The 22,871-nt window shown below is 46.9% G+C and overlaps 2 protein-coding genes and 1 non-coding gene across 9 annotated transcripts; 2 read left to right on the top strand and 1 right to left on the bottom strand.

Moving 5' to 3' along the window:
* Window positions 1-132: 132 nt before the first annotated feature.
* LOC118509104 (DNA ligase 1-like) lies at window positions 133-17,373 on the top strand. Of its 7 annotated transcripts, none has more exons than XM_036049265.1 (6): window positions 133-280; window positions 997-1,315; window positions 11,610-12,023; window positions 14,849-15,634; window positions 16,250-16,426; window positions 16,714-17,373. In XM_036049265.1, exons 2-6 carry the CDS (start codon window positions 1,271-1,273, stop codon window positions 16,780-16,782), a joined length of 1,491 nt encoding a protein of 496 aa, XP_035905158.1. In that variant the 5' UTR covers window positions 133-280; window positions 997-1,270; the 3' UTR covers window positions 16,783-17,373. The 7 variants fall into 7 exon arrangements, with proteins under 7 accessions (XP_035905158.1, XP_035905164.1, XP_035905159.1 ...); XM_036049266.1 differs by having other exon boundaries at window positions 162-299; XM_036049267.1 differs by lacking the exon at window positions 133-280 and adding an exon at window positions 306-550.
* Window positions 17,374-17,917: 544 nt separating this feature from the next.
* Trnastop-uca lies at window positions 17,918-18,004 on the top strand. Its single transcript has one exon. It is a non-coding gene; the product is annotated as a tRNA-Sec (tRNA).
* Window positions 18,005-18,074: 70 nt separating this feature from the next.
* Window positions 18,075-22,545, bottom strand: LOC118509108 (translocation protein SEC63 homolog). Its single transcript, XM_036049277.1, has 7 exons — window positions 22,140-22,545; window positions 20,379-21,317; window positions 19,887-20,304; window positions 19,497-19,806; window positions 19,281-19,414; window positions 19,126-19,210; window positions 18,075-19,035 (listed from the first exon to the last, which is right to left on the bottom strand). Exons 1-7 carry the CDS (start codon window positions 22,261-22,263, stop codon window positions 18,673-18,675), a joined length of 2,373 nt encoding a protein of 790 aa, XP_035905170.1. The 5' UTR covers window positions 22,264-22,545; the 3' UTR covers window positions 18,075-18,672.
* Window positions 22,546-22,871: the final 326 nt, after the last annotated feature.

Below are 22,871 nucleotides of genomic sequence, written 5' to 3' on the forward strand. Positions count from 1 at the left end.
GTTGCAAATTTTCTTATGGTCCAATCTTACCATTTAATGGATAAAATAGGATTCCTGCAATTGTAAACGGCCAACTTGAATTTGTAGCGCACAACCTAACTGACAGTAGAGCGGTTGTCAAAAACGTCATCCCCTCACCTCACTACCTCTTCTGCTTTTTACCCCTTCTCTATCATTTAAGTTCGTGGTCCGGTACGACGGCATTCGAGAAACCCGCTAGCGACGAGTTTCATAGCAAGTAGCAGCGAGTCGAGAGCATCCGTAGTCCCAAACTCTTGTGGTGCGTACTACAGCATACGGTATCCAACAACAACGCGCCGCTACCGTTGCGAGAGCATCTTCAATATCCGTCTGCCAGCAGCTTTTTCTTCCCCCGGTCGCACACACGCATCGAGAAGAATCTATAGATATCCAAGGAATCAATAGGCCCTGCGCGGTGTGCTGGGTGTCGGTGCACTCTTTTTCGGCATCCCAGTAGTTTTATCGGAAAGATTCTCTGCTGCCCGCAACAATCGGGTTAGCGTGCGGGTGCGCGCGTGTGTTTGTGAATGTGCGTATGTGTGTACCGTAGCGACCTTCCCCGGGTGTTTAACAATTATTTCAGGGTCTCCACTTTTGGGGCGCGTCCCTAAACGCCCACTGTCTCCGAAATCCTTTTCTCTTTCCCTGTCCCCGTAGCAACCACCAATCGAGTGTTCGTTGGTGCAAGCATCAGCCTCACAATAGTGCTGCGGGATTGAATAGTGTGTGATTAGTGGTGCGTGTGTGTGTCTATGTCCTTCGGAAGATAGTATCCCATATTTCTGTGGATATATTTGTCATACACAAAATGTAGTGAACCACTGCGGTCTACGGTCTCTGCTATCTTGGGTGCAGTTTTATCTTTCCAAAAATTCCAATTCCGCAGGTGGTGGTGGTGGTTCTGGTGTTGGTAGTAGTAGTGGTGTTTTTTTTTTGTGTCACCAGTGTGTGCTTATGTTTCTTTCTCTTCTCTAGCGGTACACGATTTCAGTGCATGCAGTTTAGCGCTGCGAACGAGTTTGTCCATCGTTAAATGATACAAAAGTGCATCTTACGTGAAGAAAACCGAAGAAATTATAGCAGAATCCCTACCCTTGTGCGTGAAGAAGAAGCAAAAGCAAAGGGCGAGTGACGAGCGATAGCGCCCTCAGCGTACGAAAGTGTGATAAAGAAAGAAAAAAGCATCCTCCGTAGGAACCGGACGACCAAATTCCCGAAATCTCCACTGCCCCAGAAGCATCGCATCAAAATGGTTATCAAAGTGTACATCAGTGGAATGTCCGGCAACAAAGAGGTAAGCGACATGGGGATGGGATTAGAGGCGATCCTACTACTTGGCCATGGCCATGAACGGGGAAAAACACCCGCATGCATGGGACCCCGGCCCGGCATGTTTCAGTTTTTATATGGTTCACAAGCATGTATGGGTTGCGCTCGTTGAGTGTGGTCGTGCCTGTGTTTCTAGCGACCAGAGTTGTAACAGTTATAAATAATCGCGTTTAAAAAGAAGCCGTGTGTGTTGAAATGATCGTGCAGGAGGGAGGAGGAGCCGTGGGGGGGGAGGTGTGGTTTAGCCGAAAAGCGAGCGAAAAATCCCGCATACCAAAAGAAAAAACGAGCGAGAGAAAGAGAGAAAGGCGAGAGTTGAAGCGAGAGCTGTGGGGCGCAAGTTGATTAACTTCCGTTTGTTTGCTGTGCCCCCGTGTGCGATTAGAAACCGACCATCATGCCCAACCAACCCTACATGGTCCGAAGAAGCGGTACTTGAACCTGCTTTGCTCACTGTGAGTAGCACTCCGTTCTGGTGGGTCTTTTCCGAGCGAGCAGGAAGACTCCATGATGTCAGTGTTTCCAACGGCACAATCAAGTAGCATGGTAGTGCTTCTAGGGTGCATATCGTAGCCTACTTTTGTTAGCACAATTCTATCCAACACCGCGAATCGTTCGGCAGAAGATTCTATAAATATGGACTCCAAAAACGGTCTTAAATAGAAGCGACCAAGTTCCAACCATATATTGACTACACGAAATGCTGGAACGCGACGATGATGATGTCATGCTTTGGTGGTACATCCCATCCCATCCAATCCTCCCTCCCGGGCTAGTCATCGATGGTGCGAGTCTTTGTCATGCGTTTTGAAACACACATTCCCCACACAGTTCACAAAGCAACGGATGTAACGAGTGAGGAAGCGTTTGTTGCAACTGATGTCCAAGTGTCAGCTACCAGAGTGGGACTAGACATATGATTCATGATGGTGCAGTTGGGACAGCAAAACTGCGCTTTCAACAAAGTCTCCGCCTTTCGACGACGAGGCGATAAGAGTGGCACTCTCGAGCATTGCGACTCTACGGGCTCTCCATTTAATCAGTGATTCATTTAAATTGAACTCCACGGACACACCCCACACGAGCGCTCCAGTTAAACGAACCGGAAGGTCACCAATGACCCCTCCCCAGATATCTTTGTTGTCTGCATTGGATTGGGGAGCTCCCCTGAATGAATGCAGGCGGTTGAAGTTTCTTATCAGGGTTGCGAGTCTCGAGTCAATTAGCTGCTCATTAACAAGCTTATTTTTGAAACCTTTTATTTTAATGCCGCATAAGACGCAAGACTAGCTAATGGTAGAATTCATATCAACTACTTGACATATTTCATTAGATTTTGTGATACTCATTTCTGTTATTCAAATGAGCGATGATACTCATTTATTACTTTGTAGCATTCCATTTGAAAGTCACTTGCTTCCTGTGTTTATTTGAAAAGATCTCCACCTTCGTCAAGTGGTGGTGGCTGCTTGATCGATAACCGTGATCTTCTCTCAGAACAGAAATGTTTATTTATAATTGCAATATTTATACGATGTCTCGATGTATTTTCTATTGCAAATGAAAATATGGTATGTTCATTCCGGTTGTAAAATGTTACTTTGAGGAAGGTCTTCTCATTGCCAGTAAATCTCCTCACATCAGGAGCTCTTGGAGGTGCGCCAATGTCTGGAACTCCTTGACTTGACTAATCCACAGTTGGATAGTTAACTCTAGTTTCTTGGAGAACAGTTACCATAACGCTACCGCCACGAATATAATATTTTTAGTCACCGTAACACTATTAAAATAAGAGCTCGAATAATGTAAGAATTTTCTCCTACTCGGCGGCATACACGATGACGCATGGTTCAAAAATTAAGTTCAACTAACCGATTAAAGCGATTGTGTCGGGCGCGCCGCCATACGGTGGTTGCTGCTGCAGTGAGTTATGTGCACGCTGGCTGCTCCTCGCTTCGTTTGGCACAAACTAATAATTGGCAAAAATGGGTTTTCCCGTTCCGCAGAGACTAAATCGTGTGTGCTGCATTCTGTCGTATCGGCATAGCAAGAAACGATCCAGCCAGCAAATGCTCGCTAGAATGCCAATCGGTTATACGGACCGTGGATAGTTACGGTTTGCTCATATTCTGCTGTTTGTTGGGTGAATTTTAATGGCCGATCGGGTTTGCGTGTTAATCCCGAAGGCAGTAAAGGTCCACAGAGGCGAAAATGGGCGATCGCTAGTGCTCTGTAGAGTGGAGAATTTTAAGATACGGCCGGAAACCGTGCAGGAAAGAACCGGCAAGAAGATAATAGAGAAATAACGAAATTCATTTATTCCTTATCCAAGAGAGAGAGAGAGCCGGTGTTGTTGTGGTTTTGTATTCCAATATTTTATCCAGTCTGTGGCCAACCGAACCGAAATCATTTGTCCACTACGCACGAGTATATAAATGACAGCTCGCCACACAATACCGTTGCGTTTAATGCCCATCTCCTCCCATAATAGCGGCATGCATTATGCATCTAATTAGTGCTGCAATAAAGTGCAGCAGGAGAACCCGCTCAGTATCGGTTGAATCGCTATTGAATCCACCCTAAATGGTCACCTCTTCCGGAGTTCCAGTTTGGTTTTGGTAGACTGATTCTCTGAGCCTGCGAGCGATCCAGGGGAGAGAGACACGTGAGCTTATCATTATTCAAGCGGAATAGCGTGGAGCAGACGGAGTGAACATAGCTATCACGATCACACAAATGAGGGGGGTCCAGAATGTGGTGGGTCTGGCATGATCGCATCTTCCATCCGCCAGCCAAGCGTTTCGCCTCACTAAACACAATCCTCGATCGTTGTGCATTGAAGGGTTACGAGTGCCATGGCTTTTTGGGAAGCCATCTTTATCATGGTAGTTCCTCGGGAGAGTAGTTATTTACATTAAAATGACATTGTTTTTACATATTTGTCAAATTTTGTATAACTAAACCCCAGTGTCATGCTTCAAAGGCCCTGAGTCAGTTGGAGCGCTTTCCGTAGTTAACTCGAACACACCTCTATTAAATCCCATCTGAGACCGTCTTGTCCTGGCCAGATCCAGCTAAGGGTGAATTATCTCAGGCAAGTCAGAACTGACAAGTCAAGACTTATCGAGATTTGTAGTGTGTCAAAGAAGGTTCAAAGAGCTAGTCTGTGTAACCATGTTTCTCTCGATCACATTACAAAATCCCTACGCGCTCGATGGCGAGCTCTGCTGCAATGCGTCATTACTACACACGGCCAGTGATGATTCATTTGCTATTACTTTCAGCTGTAAGATATTTATTGTTTTATGACCGTTGCAACATGTGCCATCAAAAAGGCACGAAATAAAGTAAATATTGCACACACATACAAACAGGCGACGAGCCGATACAGATGGATAAATATACGTGCGTTTGAAGCGAACATGTTGCAAAACACATTCCACAAAGAAAGTGCTTTTTAGTTTGAAAACCCTGGGGACCGTTTGTAGCACATTTTTTGCCACATGGAAGATATATGTAAATGTTTCTTGCATGTATTTGTCGTCGAGCTGGCAGTTGCTCTTTAGCGCATTTGCTCGGTAAATGAATTCAAATCGTTCTCCCTCCGGAATCGTTCATAACACATAATAAAAGCTGTACTGTCTTTTTAGCATCACCAACCTCTCACAAGTAGCACAAAGCTGGACAAAATCATCGTCACTGTATACGCCCGAAATAGTAACGCAACTGACCCGGTGGAGAGGAGGGTGCACGATGGCGAGATGCCTTCCAAATAAAGAAGGCCAGTCAAGGCCATCCTCATCAACAACGGATTGATCGTTCAAGGAGAACGTCTTTGTGCATCCGCTCAACCTTTCTACTTGGACGTGCCATCGCTTTTTATGTTGCGCTGCCGTTCTGGGTTTGGCAGTTGCGGAGAGGAATCACTGCTATATTTGGCCAAATGACTATGCTATATCGGTTGGTGCCGACTGTCGAGATCGACTTCAACTGGGGCTTAGTTAAGTAAGGCCCCCCAGACACAGCTACGCACGCCCGTCCCACGTTGTTGACAGCATCAGTGTTGCATATCTCACATGCTTTGCAAAGCAAAGCGTTCGGTAAACATTGTTACACATTGTTGCCGGCAGACGAGATGCATTTGCTTCGTTCGCCTTTGACGAACTTTTGATCTGCGAAGCTGCGGTTGAATCACTTTTTTTGGTAGGATGAATGAGGTGTTTGAAATTGAAAGTGAAGATGAGTTTTACTTAAAGACTTTAACTTTATTTTTGGTCAGTTGTGGCAAAACCAGAAAACAGATTCCATTTCCTGTAGGAGGAGAGGGCTTACACTCACAATCTCAGCCGACTCGTCGCACATCTTTTGCTGATTCAACGTGTGCTGTCCCGCTGTCTTGTGAACGAAAAGAGACAGTGAGCAAATTAGATAATTTGAATTTAATTGCCATTTTTCCTTCATTGCCACCACTACTGCCACCAGTAAACGACGCCAGGGACCGGTCTTTGTGACTTCACCGGGGTCTACAGTACACAGGGTCGGTCGCGTAAGCAAAATCACCCCGCGGTGTTAATATTTTTGGTTTCGTATGTTATTCATTAAAATGCTAGCAAGCGAATGGTGGAGATATGTGTTTCGGAGGTTTCGGTACATAATTCGTGGCGACTAAAGGCAGCAATGTGAGAAGGATGTACCTTCTTTTTTTTTTTACTCCTCGTTGTTGTTGAGGTGAACACTTTGCACATAAATAGCCACATACACACACACATTGCATCAGTGTGCGACGACTGCGACGAAGAGGACGTGGAAAGAAAGTCACTCGACACCGCCACCTCGTTTGGCTCGTTGAAAAGGAAAGTGATTTCACGTCTTACGAAAGCAGAACGTCGTAAGAAAGTACGCTTGATTTTGCCCCATCATTGACGGGATGTGTCGATACCGCAAGAGCCGGGGGGAGAGCAGAGCGGACCCGCAGGTGTCCTTGAAAAAAAGGGCGAAATTCAAACCCTTGCCGAAGCGGGCACAGAACCGCAAGGGTGCCAAGCACGGGGGAATGATCTCTTATTCTCGAAACGGTTGTGTTTGCGCACTTGGCACTCAATTTCGTTGATTTGCAGAACAACAACACGAGCGCGAGCGCGGAGCTGACATTCCGATCGGTATCAGTCGTCGTCGTTAATTGTCGGTGGCGATTCTTTTTGGTTGGATGTTAAGAAGCTCGGGACAATAATTTGTACATTTCCCAATTAGCCACCGAGCACAAGATATAAATGCTAGTTGGACATGTTGATTCGTTGCCGTATTTCGAGGATCTTCGCTAAAACGGCTTGCTCATGTGGGGAGTCTTGGCTTTCGTGAGACATCTCTGATTGGAATGAGAAGATACTGTTCCTAGCAAAAGATGCCGATGCCGGTGAAGAAGATTTATGGCAGAATGAACAGAGAGATGTGTGAAACGTTTACAAAACATTTACTCAACAAACGGGCTGCGAGATGTTCAAAGGGAAGCAAAATGTTTTTATTTGGAAAGAGCGGGCAATGGGAAGATTTATATCAGCAGACAAATATTCTGTTGATTGTAATGGACAGATTTCTTTTTTCACAACCGACGAGCGAGATCCTGCCAATAACGACGGCTCGTCGATCCTTCTACACACCCAATTACCCAACAATTGATTGTACAGTTAAAATGATTAACAACCAGCAGAAGCAGAACTTCTAGTGGCGCCCTAAAGCGCATTCCTTTCGCGGAGGAGGAGTGTTCGCATCTTTACACCCTTTCTTTTCCTACAAGAAGCACCTCAAAACCTCAATCAATGTGGTCACGATCGTTGCCGTACTGTGCTCATGTTTTGACACCCATCACGAAGAGGACGCCACACGTCGGTGTTGTTGAGGTGATGTTTGGCGCGATGATGGGGGCCATGGGCGAAAAGCGAATCACGCACGTCACGCGAGATCATCGACCTCCTTCGAATCGAATTTCGCATCTCAAGTGCAATGCCCTAGTTCACCATCAAAACGCGTATCGTAATGATACGCAAGGCGCGCAGGTGTGAGAAGCAGTGTCTGTGTTGGATGGGAGGACCATCCCCAAAAACATGTGTGAGAGAGTGTGTAGCTGCTACCTGCTACAACACCGATGATCACCTGATCAGAAACTGCAGCAGCACACGTGCTCTCGTGTCTGATCTGCTTGATCTTTGTGTGTAGATCTTCCTCGCGCGGTTCAATCATGTTCAGGGGTGGATGGAGCCAAGCCAGGACACCATTCTACGCTAGTAATCCTCAGCTGAGATGCTGAGTTGCTGCATGCAGTAAACAAATGAGCATTATTTAACGCCTCGCCTAAGTCTGTGTGTCCCAATGGTCAACCCCTTATGCTCTCTCGACAAAATGATGCATTCTGTGGCAGGTGCATCGGATCCACAGCAGCAGCTTTCACCGTGATCATCTTCTTAATTGCGGCTTTTGTCTCTGACCGTGTCGGCTTTCTATGATCCGTAAAACGTTGTCTCTAAATCTGGGGCTGCTTGTGTGTCTTACTGACATTGGATGAATAAAAACCATTCTCCCCCCCCTTTTTGTATCTTAATTTATAATTACCTGAATGGCCTTCCGAGGATGATATGAGAATTGAACCCTCAAACGTGCGGCGGCATACGAAGGAGCTTACTTACCGATTCCTCTATTGATCAATTTAAAAGTGGTACGCTATCGTCACCACTCTCTTCCTTATCAAATCTGATTATGATTTGAAATTTCGGTGAAAGCAAACGCGAAAACATGGCACCGGATGGCAGTGCAAATTAAGCTTAGTCTGTGTTAATTTGACACGACAACATGCGTTTGTATGATCACCGTCATCGCCGGCGTACAGTAGCAGAGGAAAACGTGTGAATGTGAGACAAACCTGACGAGATAATTGCTTGATGCGATACTTTAATGTCAAGGGACTGTCGACGAATGGCAACGACGTTGAGGCCGGTGTTAAGTTCGCTTCCTCATTCTGTAACAACTGTGTTTTCTTCACTTCCGCAAAGTGTGTGTGTGTGTGGTGTACTAGGAGCTGCTAGGAGGTTGGTCCTCCCGGTCGAGTGGACACAGGAGAGACGTGCGAGATGGCATAAGACGGTCGTGTGATCGTGAAACATTCACTTAAAAATATCAACGCCTCGGATGAGATAATACTTGCGTGAAAGGGGAAACACCCCCACTGCCCCCAGGAACCCCCTTTAATCGGTTGGAGGGGTTAAGATAGTCAAATAAAAAGAAAATGATCCTCGTAATTAGATGGGTATATATTTTACCCTTTTTGAATTGACAGTTAGTGCGTTCTGGTTGAGTAGGTCTTAACGAGTCAGACCACATTTAAGGTCCGGGATTTGGTCATGCCAGGAATTGGGTCTGTGTACGACTGTAGGAATAACGAAAACTTTTGCCACTAACCGACCGTAACGAATATTTACGGTCATAAATCAACAGTACGCTACCCTTGTTGCAACCTTTGGCGGGAATGAAGCAATACATACGGCCGGCAACAACAATACACACAATTTTTCCCCGCGATGTCGAGGATCCGCGTGTATCATCAAGGATCTGCGTGTGACGGCTGTGAGTTTATGGTACATTTAAACATGAACAGTGTGACAATGGATAATATTTGCAAAACATGTAAGCTGCTGGTGGCCAAAGAATAAAACTCGATGTAACTACAATACAGAACTCGATCATCATGCTCGGTGTGTTGTTTATGTCTGTACCGAGTACGATCGCGATCAAAATAAAGTTAAAAACACGTTTGTTGCCTCAATCGGTGGGTGTAAGTCGTGCCCGATCCGTTCCCAGAGTAGAGGAAGATCATCTCTTCCTTTCGACACAACTTCCGCTCGACTCTCGCTCTCTGTATGTCTCTCGACGGATCTGAGCAAATCTTTCTCCCCCGAAAAACCCCATATTGAAAAAAAGATCGAATGTCTAATTTTATCTATCTACCCTGTCGGTGTTTTGTGCGCGCGATCTGTGTTGCCCCATCGGGTGCGATATGGTCACATCAAATCACAGACTTGAATTAAATAATCGCTTCTTCCTTCACCGACCGACCTCCGCTCGTTCACCGGACAGTGTGAGTTGTTGTGTGTTGTGAGTGTAAAGCCTGTAGCTTCAACTGCAGGAAGGGTTGTTTTCACCGACACTATCAACTTGTCGGTTGTGTGCGGCTGTCTTATGTTTCACGGGCGACCAACTGCATCATCAAGCGATGAGAAGATGTGTCTCCTATATTTTTAGTGATTTTGCAAACACCCCGTCGACACTGAAACAACACACGACGATGGGGACGGCTCTTGGTGTGTGGTGTCTTTTGCCACGCGCATCAGCTCCTCAAACATACAGACTCAACGGAGAGACAGAGAGAGAGACAGAGAGCGCGAAAATTATGAAACAAAAAGCAAGGGAAATCCTAAATTTTCTCAACTGCCGGTGATGCAGCGATGCTTCCTTTTACATCTTTCCATCCCATGAGGCCAGGAACAGAGCCAACTGCGCCTCTTCCACAGCAAGAGACCAGACCCTCGAACCCGAGCAGGAAGAGGAAGAACACTCGTCGTGTAGCAATTACCAGCTGTGAGTGATGGGAAATGATTGAATGAAATGTAGCACTCGCGCGTTAGAAGAGACCTTAGAGGGGAGTCAGATGATATGCAAAAATAGCATTTCCTTGCGCTTGAAAGTTGCTCTTGGATGCGCAGAGAGAGAGAGAGAGGAACATCGCTGGTTGTTGGGGAAGCTGCTGCTGTGTAGGATTAATAGGTGAATGAAAATATTATGCTCATAAATCTGCACACACCGCCGCCGAGCTATGGCGGGAGGACTAGAAGCTTTCCGTTGGATAGAAGGTGGATCATGACGACGGTGTACGAGTGTGTACGTCTTCTTGGAGCGAGAATGAAGGATGCTGATCGTGTGGAAGATCAAGTCGATATCCATCTGGAGCCAATAAGTCGGATTTATTTATTTTCGCTCGTCCACTGTTTTTTTTATGTCAAATTGGTTGGTTAATGGAGAAAAACCCTCGGGAGGACTCTAAAGGACATTCTCGCGGCAATAGTGTATGGGACCTTGTCAATAAATTTTACGGAATAGTTGGCCACAAATTTGAAAAAGCGTAACGTACTAACCGGTCAACCAGAGCAAGGCCATTCGGACGCACAGATGCGGTGAGACGCGAGTTTGGATGAGTATTAGAAGGAAAACGACGACCATTTTTTATTCAACAAAAACGTCCTGGCCGCAAAACGGCAAACTTGTTGTTTATACTAATTTTAGCACAAGAGCGCAACTGTTTCAGCTTTCCTTGGTAGTTTTCCCCCCATTACACAAGGCAACGCAAGCGATCGCCCTGACTGTGACACTTTGTGACCAGAAGCGATGAAATTACTGTCCATGTAAACAAAGACGATGGCGCTACGGTGGTCCCGTAAGAAGGAAGTTCAGTCCAATGTCCAGAATGAAGGAACGCGTCCGAGGACAACAGATTTATAGCTTCCAGACACGGAGGGTCGAGGATCTTTATTAACAGAAATTGAGCTTCTTCCCTTCTTTGTTGGCGATTTGTGGCAGCATTGCTTTAGAACAATAACATCTTTAAATAGCGTGGACTGCTCGCAGCGGAAATAGGTCCTGAACTCTTCTTCCTTAAAGTTCCTGGCTGGGTTTCATTCGCCTCTCTTGATTAATTGCGCGAATGTCCGTGAAAGAAGGCCGACGGATTTAAGCCGATCGGACATTCTGTGATGACACCTGAGACGACATGCACGTACATGCGTGAAATATTAGTACATTGCGATTAGTATGCCCGGTTGATCGAGAATGCTCGCAGATGAAGCTTCTGCACTGCACTACCATCTGTGCTTACGACAGGACAAATGAGTGTGCTTAAGTTGATTGGGCAATGAAAAATACAAACAAACTCATCTGGCGGTCGGACGGGCACCTCGAGCAGAAGCAATTTTTAATGTCTGGTCTTCCTACCTAATGCGAGTGGAATGCTGATAGGTCTCCCAACGGGGGGTATATGGGAGGCTATTAGTCAACTCTAAGCATTGCTGGCGTGTTCTGATTTGGAAATATGCGTTGGATCATTTGGATCATCTCTGCATACCAAACATGTCTCGTTTGTTTTTTGTTTTTTGCTATGAATAAATAGCATGTTTGATTAAACAATTTTCTTATCGTCTCTATTCGCTGGTCCTTTGTAGGTGAAGAAGCGCCAGCAGCGGGTCACGATGATCATGGAAAGCAAGCACATAGAATACACCGTCATCGACATCACAGAGCCGGGCCAGGAGGCGGAAAAGGACTTTATGCAGACGAACGCCCAGCACAAAGGATGCACGATCAGTGATCCGAACCCGCGGCACGCCCTACCCCCGCAGCTGTTCAACGACACCGAGTACTGCGGTGACTACGACGACTTCGACATGGCCAACGAGGTGGACAATCTGGAGGTGTTCCTGAAGCTGGCGGCCCCGGCAGCGCCCGAGCCGGAGCATAAAAACGGCGACGACTCTGCACCACCTGCCACCGCCGCCGATGACGAGGACGAGAACAAAGAAAACAAGACTGAAGACAACGGTGCGGCCGGTGCGGAGACGACCGAGGGCGCGAACGAGGTTTGAGATAGTGGCGTGAGACAGTAACACACAGCTCCAAACAAACAAACAAACAAACAAAAAATACACCCGCTGCAACCCATCCGTGCGGACCTTCTCCGTCAGGACAGAGAGGGCCGGATGATGGGTCGCAGAAAATCAAATTAAACAACACAGCAAACAAATCAACAACAGCAACAACGCACTAAAACAAAACACCCTTGCTGCCTATGTATTCCCGTTGTGCGTTTTTGTGTGTGTGTGTGTTTGGCCGTCTAACAATTTCGCGTTTGTTGTTGCTGCTGCTTCCCAATAGATATATTGCCGGCCCTTTTTGGTTAGATAGCTCAGAAAATGGTGCGATACCGATACGAAATGTGACAGAGCGCGTGCGAGAATATAGCGATACTGATGGGTTCGAGTGCTACTACTACTTCCAGCCTAGCAACTTCCATAACATTTATTTCCTGAAACTCTCTGCCGTAGTTGAAAAGGATAAGGTACATCACACAAGGAAAGAACCAGTAAAACACACACACCATGCCCCGTAACAACACTGCCCATAAAGTTCGGGACCTTCAGATGCAACATGCAGCCATCGATCAACAGCCCTATAGCCCGATATAGGTTGGCTCCTGCCACCTAATCCATGAAAACAGACACTCTTCCACTCTTCGTCTCTCTTACAATACGATTTAAGGGAGCGCCCCGGAAGCGACTACCCTCTGGCTTCTTCCGGGGAAGTAGTTTAACTTGATTTAACGTTTGATCGATTTCGCGTCCGGCTGTAATCGCATAAACTATACCGGGTGGGGGGGGAGGATCAACTCGCAAACGTTCCATTCTGTGCAACACGTGCTTTCTCGCTATGGTCAACCGGCGCGATTCCAAGAGGAACCGTTCGTTTTCGTTATCGGATTAGAATCCGTTGTTGAGAGTTCGTTTTCTGTGTCCCTGATACATTTGGGAAACCGTTATTTTTTTTATCTTCACAGTGTCCAGTTGTTTAGGTATTGGCCATGTGCAAACATTTGTTTTGCAAAGTTGGACACTTTTCACCCCCCTTTTTTTTTGTTGGCCCATTCACGCACAAGGCCGCTGTGTGAATGATATTGGTAAAAAGCCTGCTTATGCAACCGGGAGGTGTCTTTTTACACCCTTATGGTCACGTACCGACGTCTAGGTTGCAAACAAAAATTCGATGTGCACACACACAGAGCGAAAGGTATTTTTTGCACTCACCGTCACCTCAAACCCGGTAACTGACGACGGATTATTTCGAAGACATGCTTAGAAGCGGTTAATGATGACAGCCCAAGAATTAAAAAAAGACCCAATAAGCCATTCCTACATCTTCCCCCGTTATAGCGAAAAAGAGAGCGAGAGAGAGGAGTAAAGGGAAAGCTAAATAGTACGCACGTCTTGAGAAGAACGTTTGTCTTTGCGTAATGTAGGTGATTTAGAATTTAGAAAACAAAAGGATTCAGCTGATAGCAAGTTTGTGTATCGTTCATACCTCAAAGTAGAGTGCAATTTTAGCCGTTTTCATTTACCACTTTGTTTGTTCTTGTGTTAGCTGATGGGGGTTTTGTTCCCCCGTCTTTTGAATAATCGCAGATTTAATGAAAAGTGTATCGCTATTATGAATTGCATTCATTTCACTGCGGAGGATGAGCTTGATCGATGGGGAAATGTTTGAAATGAATCTTAAGAAAATTTTCCATGTACGAAGAAAACATCTAAATTTATCTTAACTTTAAATGGTATATATCGTATTTCTTTACCAGCATAATACATATTACGGCAAGGTAATAAGGTAAAACGAAGCTTAGGGATAGGATGGAAAAGGAAGAGCATACAAACACAGCAAACGAAACGTATCACAACACAAAACCAACACAAGCAAGTAAAGACAACATCAAAAGTGCAGAATTAGCTAGCTCAAAAGAAGAAGCGATCAGTCGGATAGAATCCACGTGGATCGGGTTTTAAAAAGACGGAAACTTAGAGACAACGCTTCGTTTTCTGTTAACGCGCCTTATGCGCCCGTTTTTTTGCGCTTTGTACAAGCAATAATTCGGTTACATTATCGGTTATCGGTAGTGCGAACAGTTATTACTACTACAGTACACGTAATAACTGTAAAATACTACAGTACACGAGGATACAATTTCAGGAAATAAAGCAAAACTCCCCAAAATCCAACAATCACAGAATGGCGCGCAGATTCCAGTAGAACCGTATGGCTGGCATGATCCGTTGCGAAAGATTTATACTATTTATAGCTTTAGCGAATAAAAGTAACGAAACTCGATACACCCGGGACCGTCGTTTCGCTGATGATTAACAATATGTTTAAGGCTTCTAATAACATATTGCATGCGCCTTCGTTTATTACCCATCTTAACATCGTGTGCGAAAAAAAAATCCGCTTCTAGCCTTATATGTACGCAACACTTTGCGGATAAGGTGTATCAGATTTTGCGGACCATCTGTGAGCATCGTTATCGCTTTGGATGCAATTGCCTCGTCATCCAAGGCGAACAGTATTATTTGTCGGTGACTAATCCTTTTGATGTCACGAAATCGATGCTTTAGGAGCTGTGCAGAGTGTTCGATGTCATCTAACGTAATTGGTTACATTACATTACCTTCACATGTCCACACAATCAATAATCAATAACGTTTCATGTTGTTTCTTTATCGTGATTTTCTCCAACCACCTGAACACCTTTTACCTAATTGGGCCGAATTCATCCAAAAACACCACATCCATAAACCATCCATGAACATCCATCAACACAATGCAAAATTACACACGATTTCCATTGGCCAACCGGTAACAGACGGCGAACGGTCCTCCGGAAGAGGCTGGAGAAGAGCTGGAAGCGGAGAAAGAAGTCTCCGCTAAAGAAAACGAGACCGGCGATCTGTTGGAGGAACGACAAGAGAACGATGAGGCGAAAGATGAGGCTGAAGTGAAAGAGCCGGAAGTGACGATGGAACAGTCGAATGAAGAAACGCTTTCTCGAGAAGTGGATAATGCATCGAATCCAGCAGAGGACAAATCTGAGGATGATCCTAAGTCTAGCGATGAAGATGAGCCCGCAAGTCAAGAAACCGTTCAAGTGAAGACAGATGAAGAACCTCTGCTACAACACGACGATGATCCTGAAGCATCGGAAGATGCAAAGGCTGACGAACGGGAAGAAACTGTAATGGAACATGATTTGAATGAAGCTCAAGAAGCTCGCACACACGAATCCCTTCACGAAGATCCCGATCACGAAACAGTGCAAGACACGATCACGAACGAGCAGGATGATGAGCTTAAGGAGGAGGAGATCTCCAAGAATGATGGAGAAATGCTGGCACAAGAAGACATTGAAGAGCCGGCGATCAGCGTCCTCACTACTGAGGTGAACCAATCTGTCCCAACAAGTAATCAGGAGCGAAAGGATCAAATCGAAGAGATGGAAGTGGAGCAGGACATTCAAGCGGATCCGGACGAATCGTCCTCGGACAGTGAAGAGAGCTCGGAAGCCGATAGCCAAATAGAAAACCCCGCGAAGGCAACCCCTGCTGGGAAGGAAGCAGCGTCCTTGGAATCCCGATCCACCGGTGAAGTTGAGGTTTGACTGTGGATGTTGTTGTGATGCTCGGCAACAACTGCTCTTCAATGTTCCTTCGATGTTGTTTACTGCTGCAGTTCTCTATGCGTCTCTCTGCATCTTTTCTAGTGCCGCAATGTTTATTCGGTGGCCATGAACCTTTCTCAACTATCTATCTGTAAACAGTTCCAGCATTCCTTTCCAGCTTCGCCCATTCCCATGTTGATGTTTTAGATAATCTTTTCGCACACTCTTCAACGGCCCCAATGCCGCTTCCCTGTTTCATTGTTAATCTAACCTCTCTTTTCACCTGAGTCACACGTTGCTTCTCTGCGCCGGGTCATTCAAGTGACCGGGTGAGCTTCCTTACTTCCTTAACGCAAGCCTTGGTGAACCCAGGTTCCCACAATTTTACGATCTTGCTATTTTCTTATTGCTTTTGGTTCACTTACACACGCCGGCTTGTGTTTAATTTTAGCTTCTGATACTTAACTTTATCATTATACTATCACGCGATGGGGGGGAGTACGTGGTGCGTCTGTGTGCCTTGTGTGTTTGTGTACAAATAATAAGACATGAGCGTGCCATGAAGGTTTCATTGCGAATCACATAAAAATGGTGCGTGTGCTTTTGAAGGACCCGGTGGCAATGGAAGCGGATGCGGAGGAGGAAGAACTCCGACGTGCCTCCGCAGCACTGGCCGGCAAAAGTGAGGACGCCGTAGAGCAGATCGGGATGGATGAGGCGGAGGAAGAGGAGGAGGAGGAGGCAGACGAAGAGGACGACGACGGATTGGCGGAAGCTGCCAAAGAGGTCCGGAGTACTTCTGTTTAAAATCCTTTTATGCCTCGTAGTGGCGTCTTGGTGGGCTTTTAGTGAAAGCGAAAGCGTTTTATTGAGATGAAAGAATTCATGTCTGCTTAGTGCTTTTTTTTCGCATGTCCCTACAACACGCCACTAACTACAAAAAAATTGCCCCAGCTATTCTTTTGAGTGATGTCCCTAATCGCTAATCCCTCCGTGTACTGTGTTGTTGGACTCCAGGCCATACGATTCTTATCCGCATCTTCTTATCGTTTCCGCGGGGGCGATGGTTATAGGATGAAATCTCCAGCAAACTGGTTGATGCCGACGATCCCATGATGGCGGAACAGGAGCAGGAAGAATGAATCCAACTGGCGATCCGTTAAAGCAACAAGCAAACCATCTCATCAGTTTAGCTAAAACAAACCATCCAAAGTACTCACACCATCATCATCATCATCATCATCGGAGAACCATATCATCGTTCATCGACATCTTTACGCCAACGGGACATAACCTCACATCGAGTGCTACTGGCAACGCCTTCCTCATCACAAGTCCCCATGGACTGGAAGAGTAACCCTGCCCGCCGATTCATCGAGTGAGCAACCATCAAATCAATGGCTGCTTCGATAGGGATGCGAGTTTTCGTCTCCGTTCTGTAGCAACGCAATGGTGGTTGTTGATGGAGAAGGTCTACGCACGAGCGAGCGGGAGAGGGAGAGACAGCACGAAAACGAAATAGGAGGAGTGCTTGCGAGATCGCATTTAACTTTTAATCCCGTCCATCGTTGGAAGTGCGATGCGACGTCCCCGCCAGGAACATATTGTTGTGTGCCTCGTGCAGAAGGAACACAGTGTATCGACGTGTTGTTGTGCCTCACTATCTTCATAATTGCAAGGTGATCATTTGTTAAGGAAACTACGGTCAATAAATAAAAGTAAAAATGTGTGTACCCGTTGAGGTTGGCGTTTGGCGGAGTGATGACAGTGTTGTTGGTGCGTTGGTTGCCGTTGTGTGTGTGTAAGGTGAAATAAAATGGCTGAAAATTGGCGTCGATAAAGCATGGTTTGAATGGAAAGTGTGTGTTGGTCCTTGAATGTCCAAATCTTGCTCGCAAAAGCTTTCAGAATCATTTGCCTGTAAAGGAGTGTCCATGTGCTGCGTCCAATATGGCGCTAGTGACGGGCCTCCAACAGAAGATCTCTAGTACGCAGTGCGTAAAATTTGCAAGGCCTCTGTGAGGTTGGTCACGTTATGAAAATCAGCCATCTTAGCATTTCTGCAGTAGGCCAAGAGCACAGGCCTCCGTCGCTATGATTTGGTAAGGTAAGTCAACATTTCTTGTACACAAAACCGGTCGCCAAGCGTCGATCGATTATAACTGAATTTTTAAAAATCACAACGGAACCCCACAACAGTCGCACGTGTGTTGTGCATCGCTAGAAGCAAAACATTTGCGCTCTGGTGTATATACTCTTCTGAGCGGCCGGCTGAATGCCCAGTCGAACTTCGGTGGTCCGGAGTGCAGACTTCAAATCTGTAGTCGATTAGCGTCGAAGTGGTTCGATTCCACCTACTGGGCGATTTTCTTCCTTTTTTAAATTATATTTTATCTAATTTTCTCAAAACAAAAGAGAAAACAACTTTAAGCAGTATATTTCGCACAGTTTTGTATATTTTCTTCTTTCTATCTCTCTCTCTCTCTCTCCCTCTAATTATTCTACCCAAAGGGTGCCATTATTTCACCGTACCACATTATTCCACAGGAACACAAATATAAACAATCTTTTCCCATTTTCCTTTTGCAATATTGTATCCATTTTTGCTCTCGCACTCACTCACTCTCTAGCTTGCCCACAATTCCTCGTTTTCTGCTTCCTCCACTTGCATCAGTCCACCTTCCCCCAGAGTAGTAGCAACGGAGCATACACTCGCTCCCGTTTTTGAAACTTTTAAGAGCTTCAGTTGTACAGGACAATATTTTGTAGTTTGGTAAAAACAAAGAACGGTTAGCAGTAGAAAATGGGGAGATGGGGAGAGGCACCTTAACTAACGTCACGTGTAAAGGAGTTGATGAATGTCGCGCGAGCTTCTTGACCCGTTTCCTGACGAGAACGAGAAAGTGTTACTACTGTCTCTCTGTGTCCTGTGTGTGTGTATGCGTGTGTCCCTGTGTTCGTCTCAGTGTCCCTGCCACCCTTAACCAGACGAAGAAAGCAACGGAAAACTACCACGCCGCCGATCCGCGCGCTCAGTCCGTTCGTTTTCGCGATTCCTCATCCTCGCCGTCCGATGAGTCGGTGGTGAATTCGCTATCGTTCGCCTGCATCTCGTTGTGGTCCGATTCCGACTCGCTGATGTCCCACTGCGGGTGTTCCGTCGGGATGGCGGCCGGATCCTTCACGTCCAGCTTCAGATCGAGCTGCTGGTCCATGCCGATGTACGAATCGGAACGGAGACACACGGTAAACACGTACATGCCGGCCCATTTCGGTGCGGTAAACTTCAGCTGAACCTCTTCGCGATGGATCAGATTCGTCACGTGGTACGGCACGGTTAGGAGCGTGTGTGACTTCCGGTCACAGATGTACGTCCACCAGTATTCATGCTTTTCCTGCAAGGACAAGGATAATACCGCATTCAGCAACTCTAATTCGGAAGCGAAAATCCACGCTCTCTCGCTCTCTCTCTCTCTCTCTCTTACCTCAGGAAACAGTGGACAGTGAACGGGATGGGACACCTTCGATCGACCTTCCAGCTTTTCTCGTTTGTTTATCTTCTGCTGGAACCTAAAGGAAAGAAAAAGCCCCGAATTCGTTACAATCTACCGATAAGTCGTTGTTGACCGCAAATGCTTACTTTTCCCACTCGTCATCATCGTCCGCTGCTGCCTCGCTGGCATCATTGTCGCTTTCCGCGCCACTGTCTCCGTCCGCAGAATCATCCTCCTCACCGCCGCCGCCTGCTGATTTCTTCTCACCACTCTTACCAGACTGTTGGAAAAACAGATCGTGTTGAAGCGATTTAGAGTTTCGAGTTTGGCCGCATGCCTGATGGTTGTGTGCCGAAACCTACCTTTGTCTTCTCACCCGTGGCCGTGGCCTGTGGGGTCGTTGAATCGGCAGATGCTGCAGTTGCCGCAGCCGCTGCTGCCGCCGCCGCAGCAGCAGCCGCACTAGCCGCCGCAGCCGCCGCGGCCGCTGCTGCCAGCTTCCGGTTGTGTGGTTTGGCACCGGCCGCCTTAGCTTTGCCCTTGTGTCCCTTGGCGGATTTTGGTTGCCAGCCGGGCGGTTTTTTCACCTTCACATCCTGCTTCTGATCGTCGGTCGCTTCCAGTTCACCGTCCGCGTCGCCATCGCCGGTGTCTCCGTTTTCGGTGCTTTCCCTGCAAGTTAAAGGTGAAAAGAAATTAGCTCAAAAGTCGGCTCGTATTACTTCCATCGCACAGGTGGAGGAGGTACGTACGTAATTCCTTGCTTTTCCTTTGCGGTTGTGTCACCAAACAATTCCGACATGCTGCGTCGCACCAGCTCCACCGTCACCGTGACGATCGCACCGGCCGTTACCACGTTAGAGTTCTCATCATCCACCACCTCACACTTGATGCTGAAATCGATGAGCGGAAGATGGCCGAGCACCTTCACCGCGTTGCTGTACTGTTCGTCGTTCAGACTGCGCAGGGCGGATCGTCGCTGTTCCGGCTTCAGCTGGGCCAACTGTTGCAGATTGCGCGTGTTGAATCGACGGGCCAGGTGGGCGCGCAGTTCCTTCGTCATGTGGGGTAGCTGCATCAGCGGGTGTTCCGATTCGCGCAGACCCTGGATAACCATCGGCGACAGCTTCATACAGTTTTCGATCGTTTCAATCGCCGGAAGACGCTGAACTGGAATGGACAATAAACGAGAAAATTATTCCCAATAGTACTGAGAAGCTTTACGCGTCACAAAAAAAGCTTACTCTTTCTCGCATAAGCCAGCATAATCAGATGGCTGACACAGCTCACCATCTCCTGGATCAGATAGGGACACTTGCGTACGATCAGCTGACGATCAATCTCCAACGTTGCCGGATTCAGCGCGATCCGTGACAGATGCGCGTGCAAAATCGCACGTGCCTTCAGCGAGTAGCTTCTCGCAAACGGCAATTCCTTGCATTTCTCGTTCAAATAAGGCAGCTCACGAATCAGCGCCGGAACCTCCACATTGTCCGACGGCCGCTCGATCACCTGATTGTTGTGACGCTTCTCAAACTCAAAACTAGCCGCCAGTATCATGATCACGCGCTTCACCGCCATGTGGGGCGTTTTGTGGAAAAAGTACCAGTACATGTTCGTCGTATCCAGCAGCACCTTATCGCCACTGTAACGGATCGACCGGTACCACCAAGTGCCGACGACGATCGGCAACGCCACCATAAACACTAGCGCATACAATCCAAGCACCCATACCGAGTTTTCCTTCTCAACGATCCAAGAAGGCAGCGCAATGCCGAACGACGTCGCACCAGGACCGTCCGGGTTGCCGTACTTTTCCCAGTTCTTCCGCGCCTCATCGTCCGTCAACGCTTGGTACGCTTTCGTAAGCTTCATGAACGCTTTCTCGTCACCCGTTTCCTTGTCCGGATGCAGAATGACGGAGAGCGTTCGGTAAGCTTTCTTTATGTCCTTCTGGGACGAACCGAGCGGGACGCCCAGAATCTCGTACGGATCAAAGTTGGACATTTCGTAATCGAACTGGGACACCTTGTAGGTGAGGAACGCGAGCAGCAACCAGCCGGCCACGATCGACAGCTTCACCAGCAGCTCCTTGGTGCCCTTGTACGGGTCGGAATGTTCCATGGTGACTCGTTTCCGCACGCATCCTTCACAGTAACAATTTTCCTCCTTTGTGGTGGGATCTACGGAACGGAAAGTGAGGTAAGGCGTGTTTATTTGCTGTGTTCCGGATAAATAAATGATAAGAAGCTGGAAGGGCCGTGCTAGCGGAACTGAGCACGGGCTGCTGCAATTTACTGCGACATGTTTAAGTTTGTCGCACTGGCTCAAACTAGCGTGACATTATTAAACGGTACAACGATTGTGTTTGCTATCGTGGTGAACCACACTGGCAAAGAACCTGGGGGGAACCCACGTAAGCATCTAGAAGAGTAGGCTTTGATGTCGCTATGGTAAATTAAACCATGTGCGCGGTGGTTCAAATCCAAGTAAGAGGCTTGAAGAACACACTACGAAAAGCGTTAATTTTCGAATGATTTTGTGCTGTGTGTTTACACAAATGTTTCGCTCAAGGTTCTTCTGGGCTTCTCGTCATCGACGATCAAGGAAGTCGTGGAGAAAAGATTTCCCTTTTGCACGTAAAGTTGCCATTAGAGAAAGTGGGTGCTGTACGGGCGCCGTGCCATCAACATTCTTGTCCTTCTTCCCTTACCTCGCCAGACACGTCTTGTGCCGTGCCCGACTAGGGGAGAGTGGGCGAGAGACACAGGGATAAAGCAACAGCAAACGGAGTGCTCAAGCGGAAAGGAAAAGAAAAGAAAACAAGTCAAGTAACTGTACTTCGCGTTGGCCCGGTTTTTTGACAGCTCACCAAAACCCGACGACGTGTAGGCCCGCCGTGCTGCTGCCAACACGCACGCACGCACTCACAATGCCGTCAATGCAATCAACAGATTGAATCCGGGGAAAATCTTCTCCCCGGAACACGGCGGTCCGTTTCTTACCTTCCTTTTTCTTCCGTGGCCAAAAGTAGAACGTGGTCGGCACCAGGATCAGTGCCAGAAACGAGAGTATAAAGTAGAAGAAGGTTCCACCACTCTCGTCGTACTGAAATTTCTGCCCGCCCATCGCTGGGCCGTGTTTTGTGGTTCGGCTAGGCTTTTGTCGGGGCCGAGGCTACTTTCCGCACGTTGCGAACGAGCTAGGAACGGATTTAAAGGCACACTACACTGGTTGTCCGTCGGTATCGCAGTTGATTCACTCGTTTAACAATCCCGTGGAAATATTCCATTGAACGGTGTGCCTGGATGCCGATCACTTGTATTTGGGTTTCAGGTGTATGCGCACGCCAAAGAAGAAAACCTCGACCATAATCACAAAAACCTACCAACACCACGTACGTGAATGCCGTGAATGGTGACAGCAGCGCAGGTGATGTCAGATGGCGATTGTTCTGCGCCGCCATCTTGATTGGGGTTTGTTGTGTTGAGACGTGGATGGAGCGATAAATGCTGCGGAATATATCATTTCACAATATGGGATTTTACTTTTAGTGCTTAGTTAAATTATTATAATACCAGTTTCAAAGGTTCATTAATTATGATCGATGTAAAAATAAAATGAATAGTTCTTTTATAGCAACTCTGTAAACGTCAAAACGACCTTTATGGCAGAACCTCCTTTATAGCGATCCGCTTCGTGTCAAATCGCTATTTACAATAAAAACTCGTTATTTT

The sequence above is a fragment of the Anopheles stephensi genome, chromosome 3 (assembly GCF_013141755.1).
Source record: "Anopheles stephensi strain Indian chromosome 3, UCI_ANSTEP_V1.0, whole genome shotgun sequence".
Lineage (NCBI taxonomy): Eukaryota > Metazoa > Arthropoda > Insecta > Diptera > Culicidae > Anopheles > Anopheles stephensi.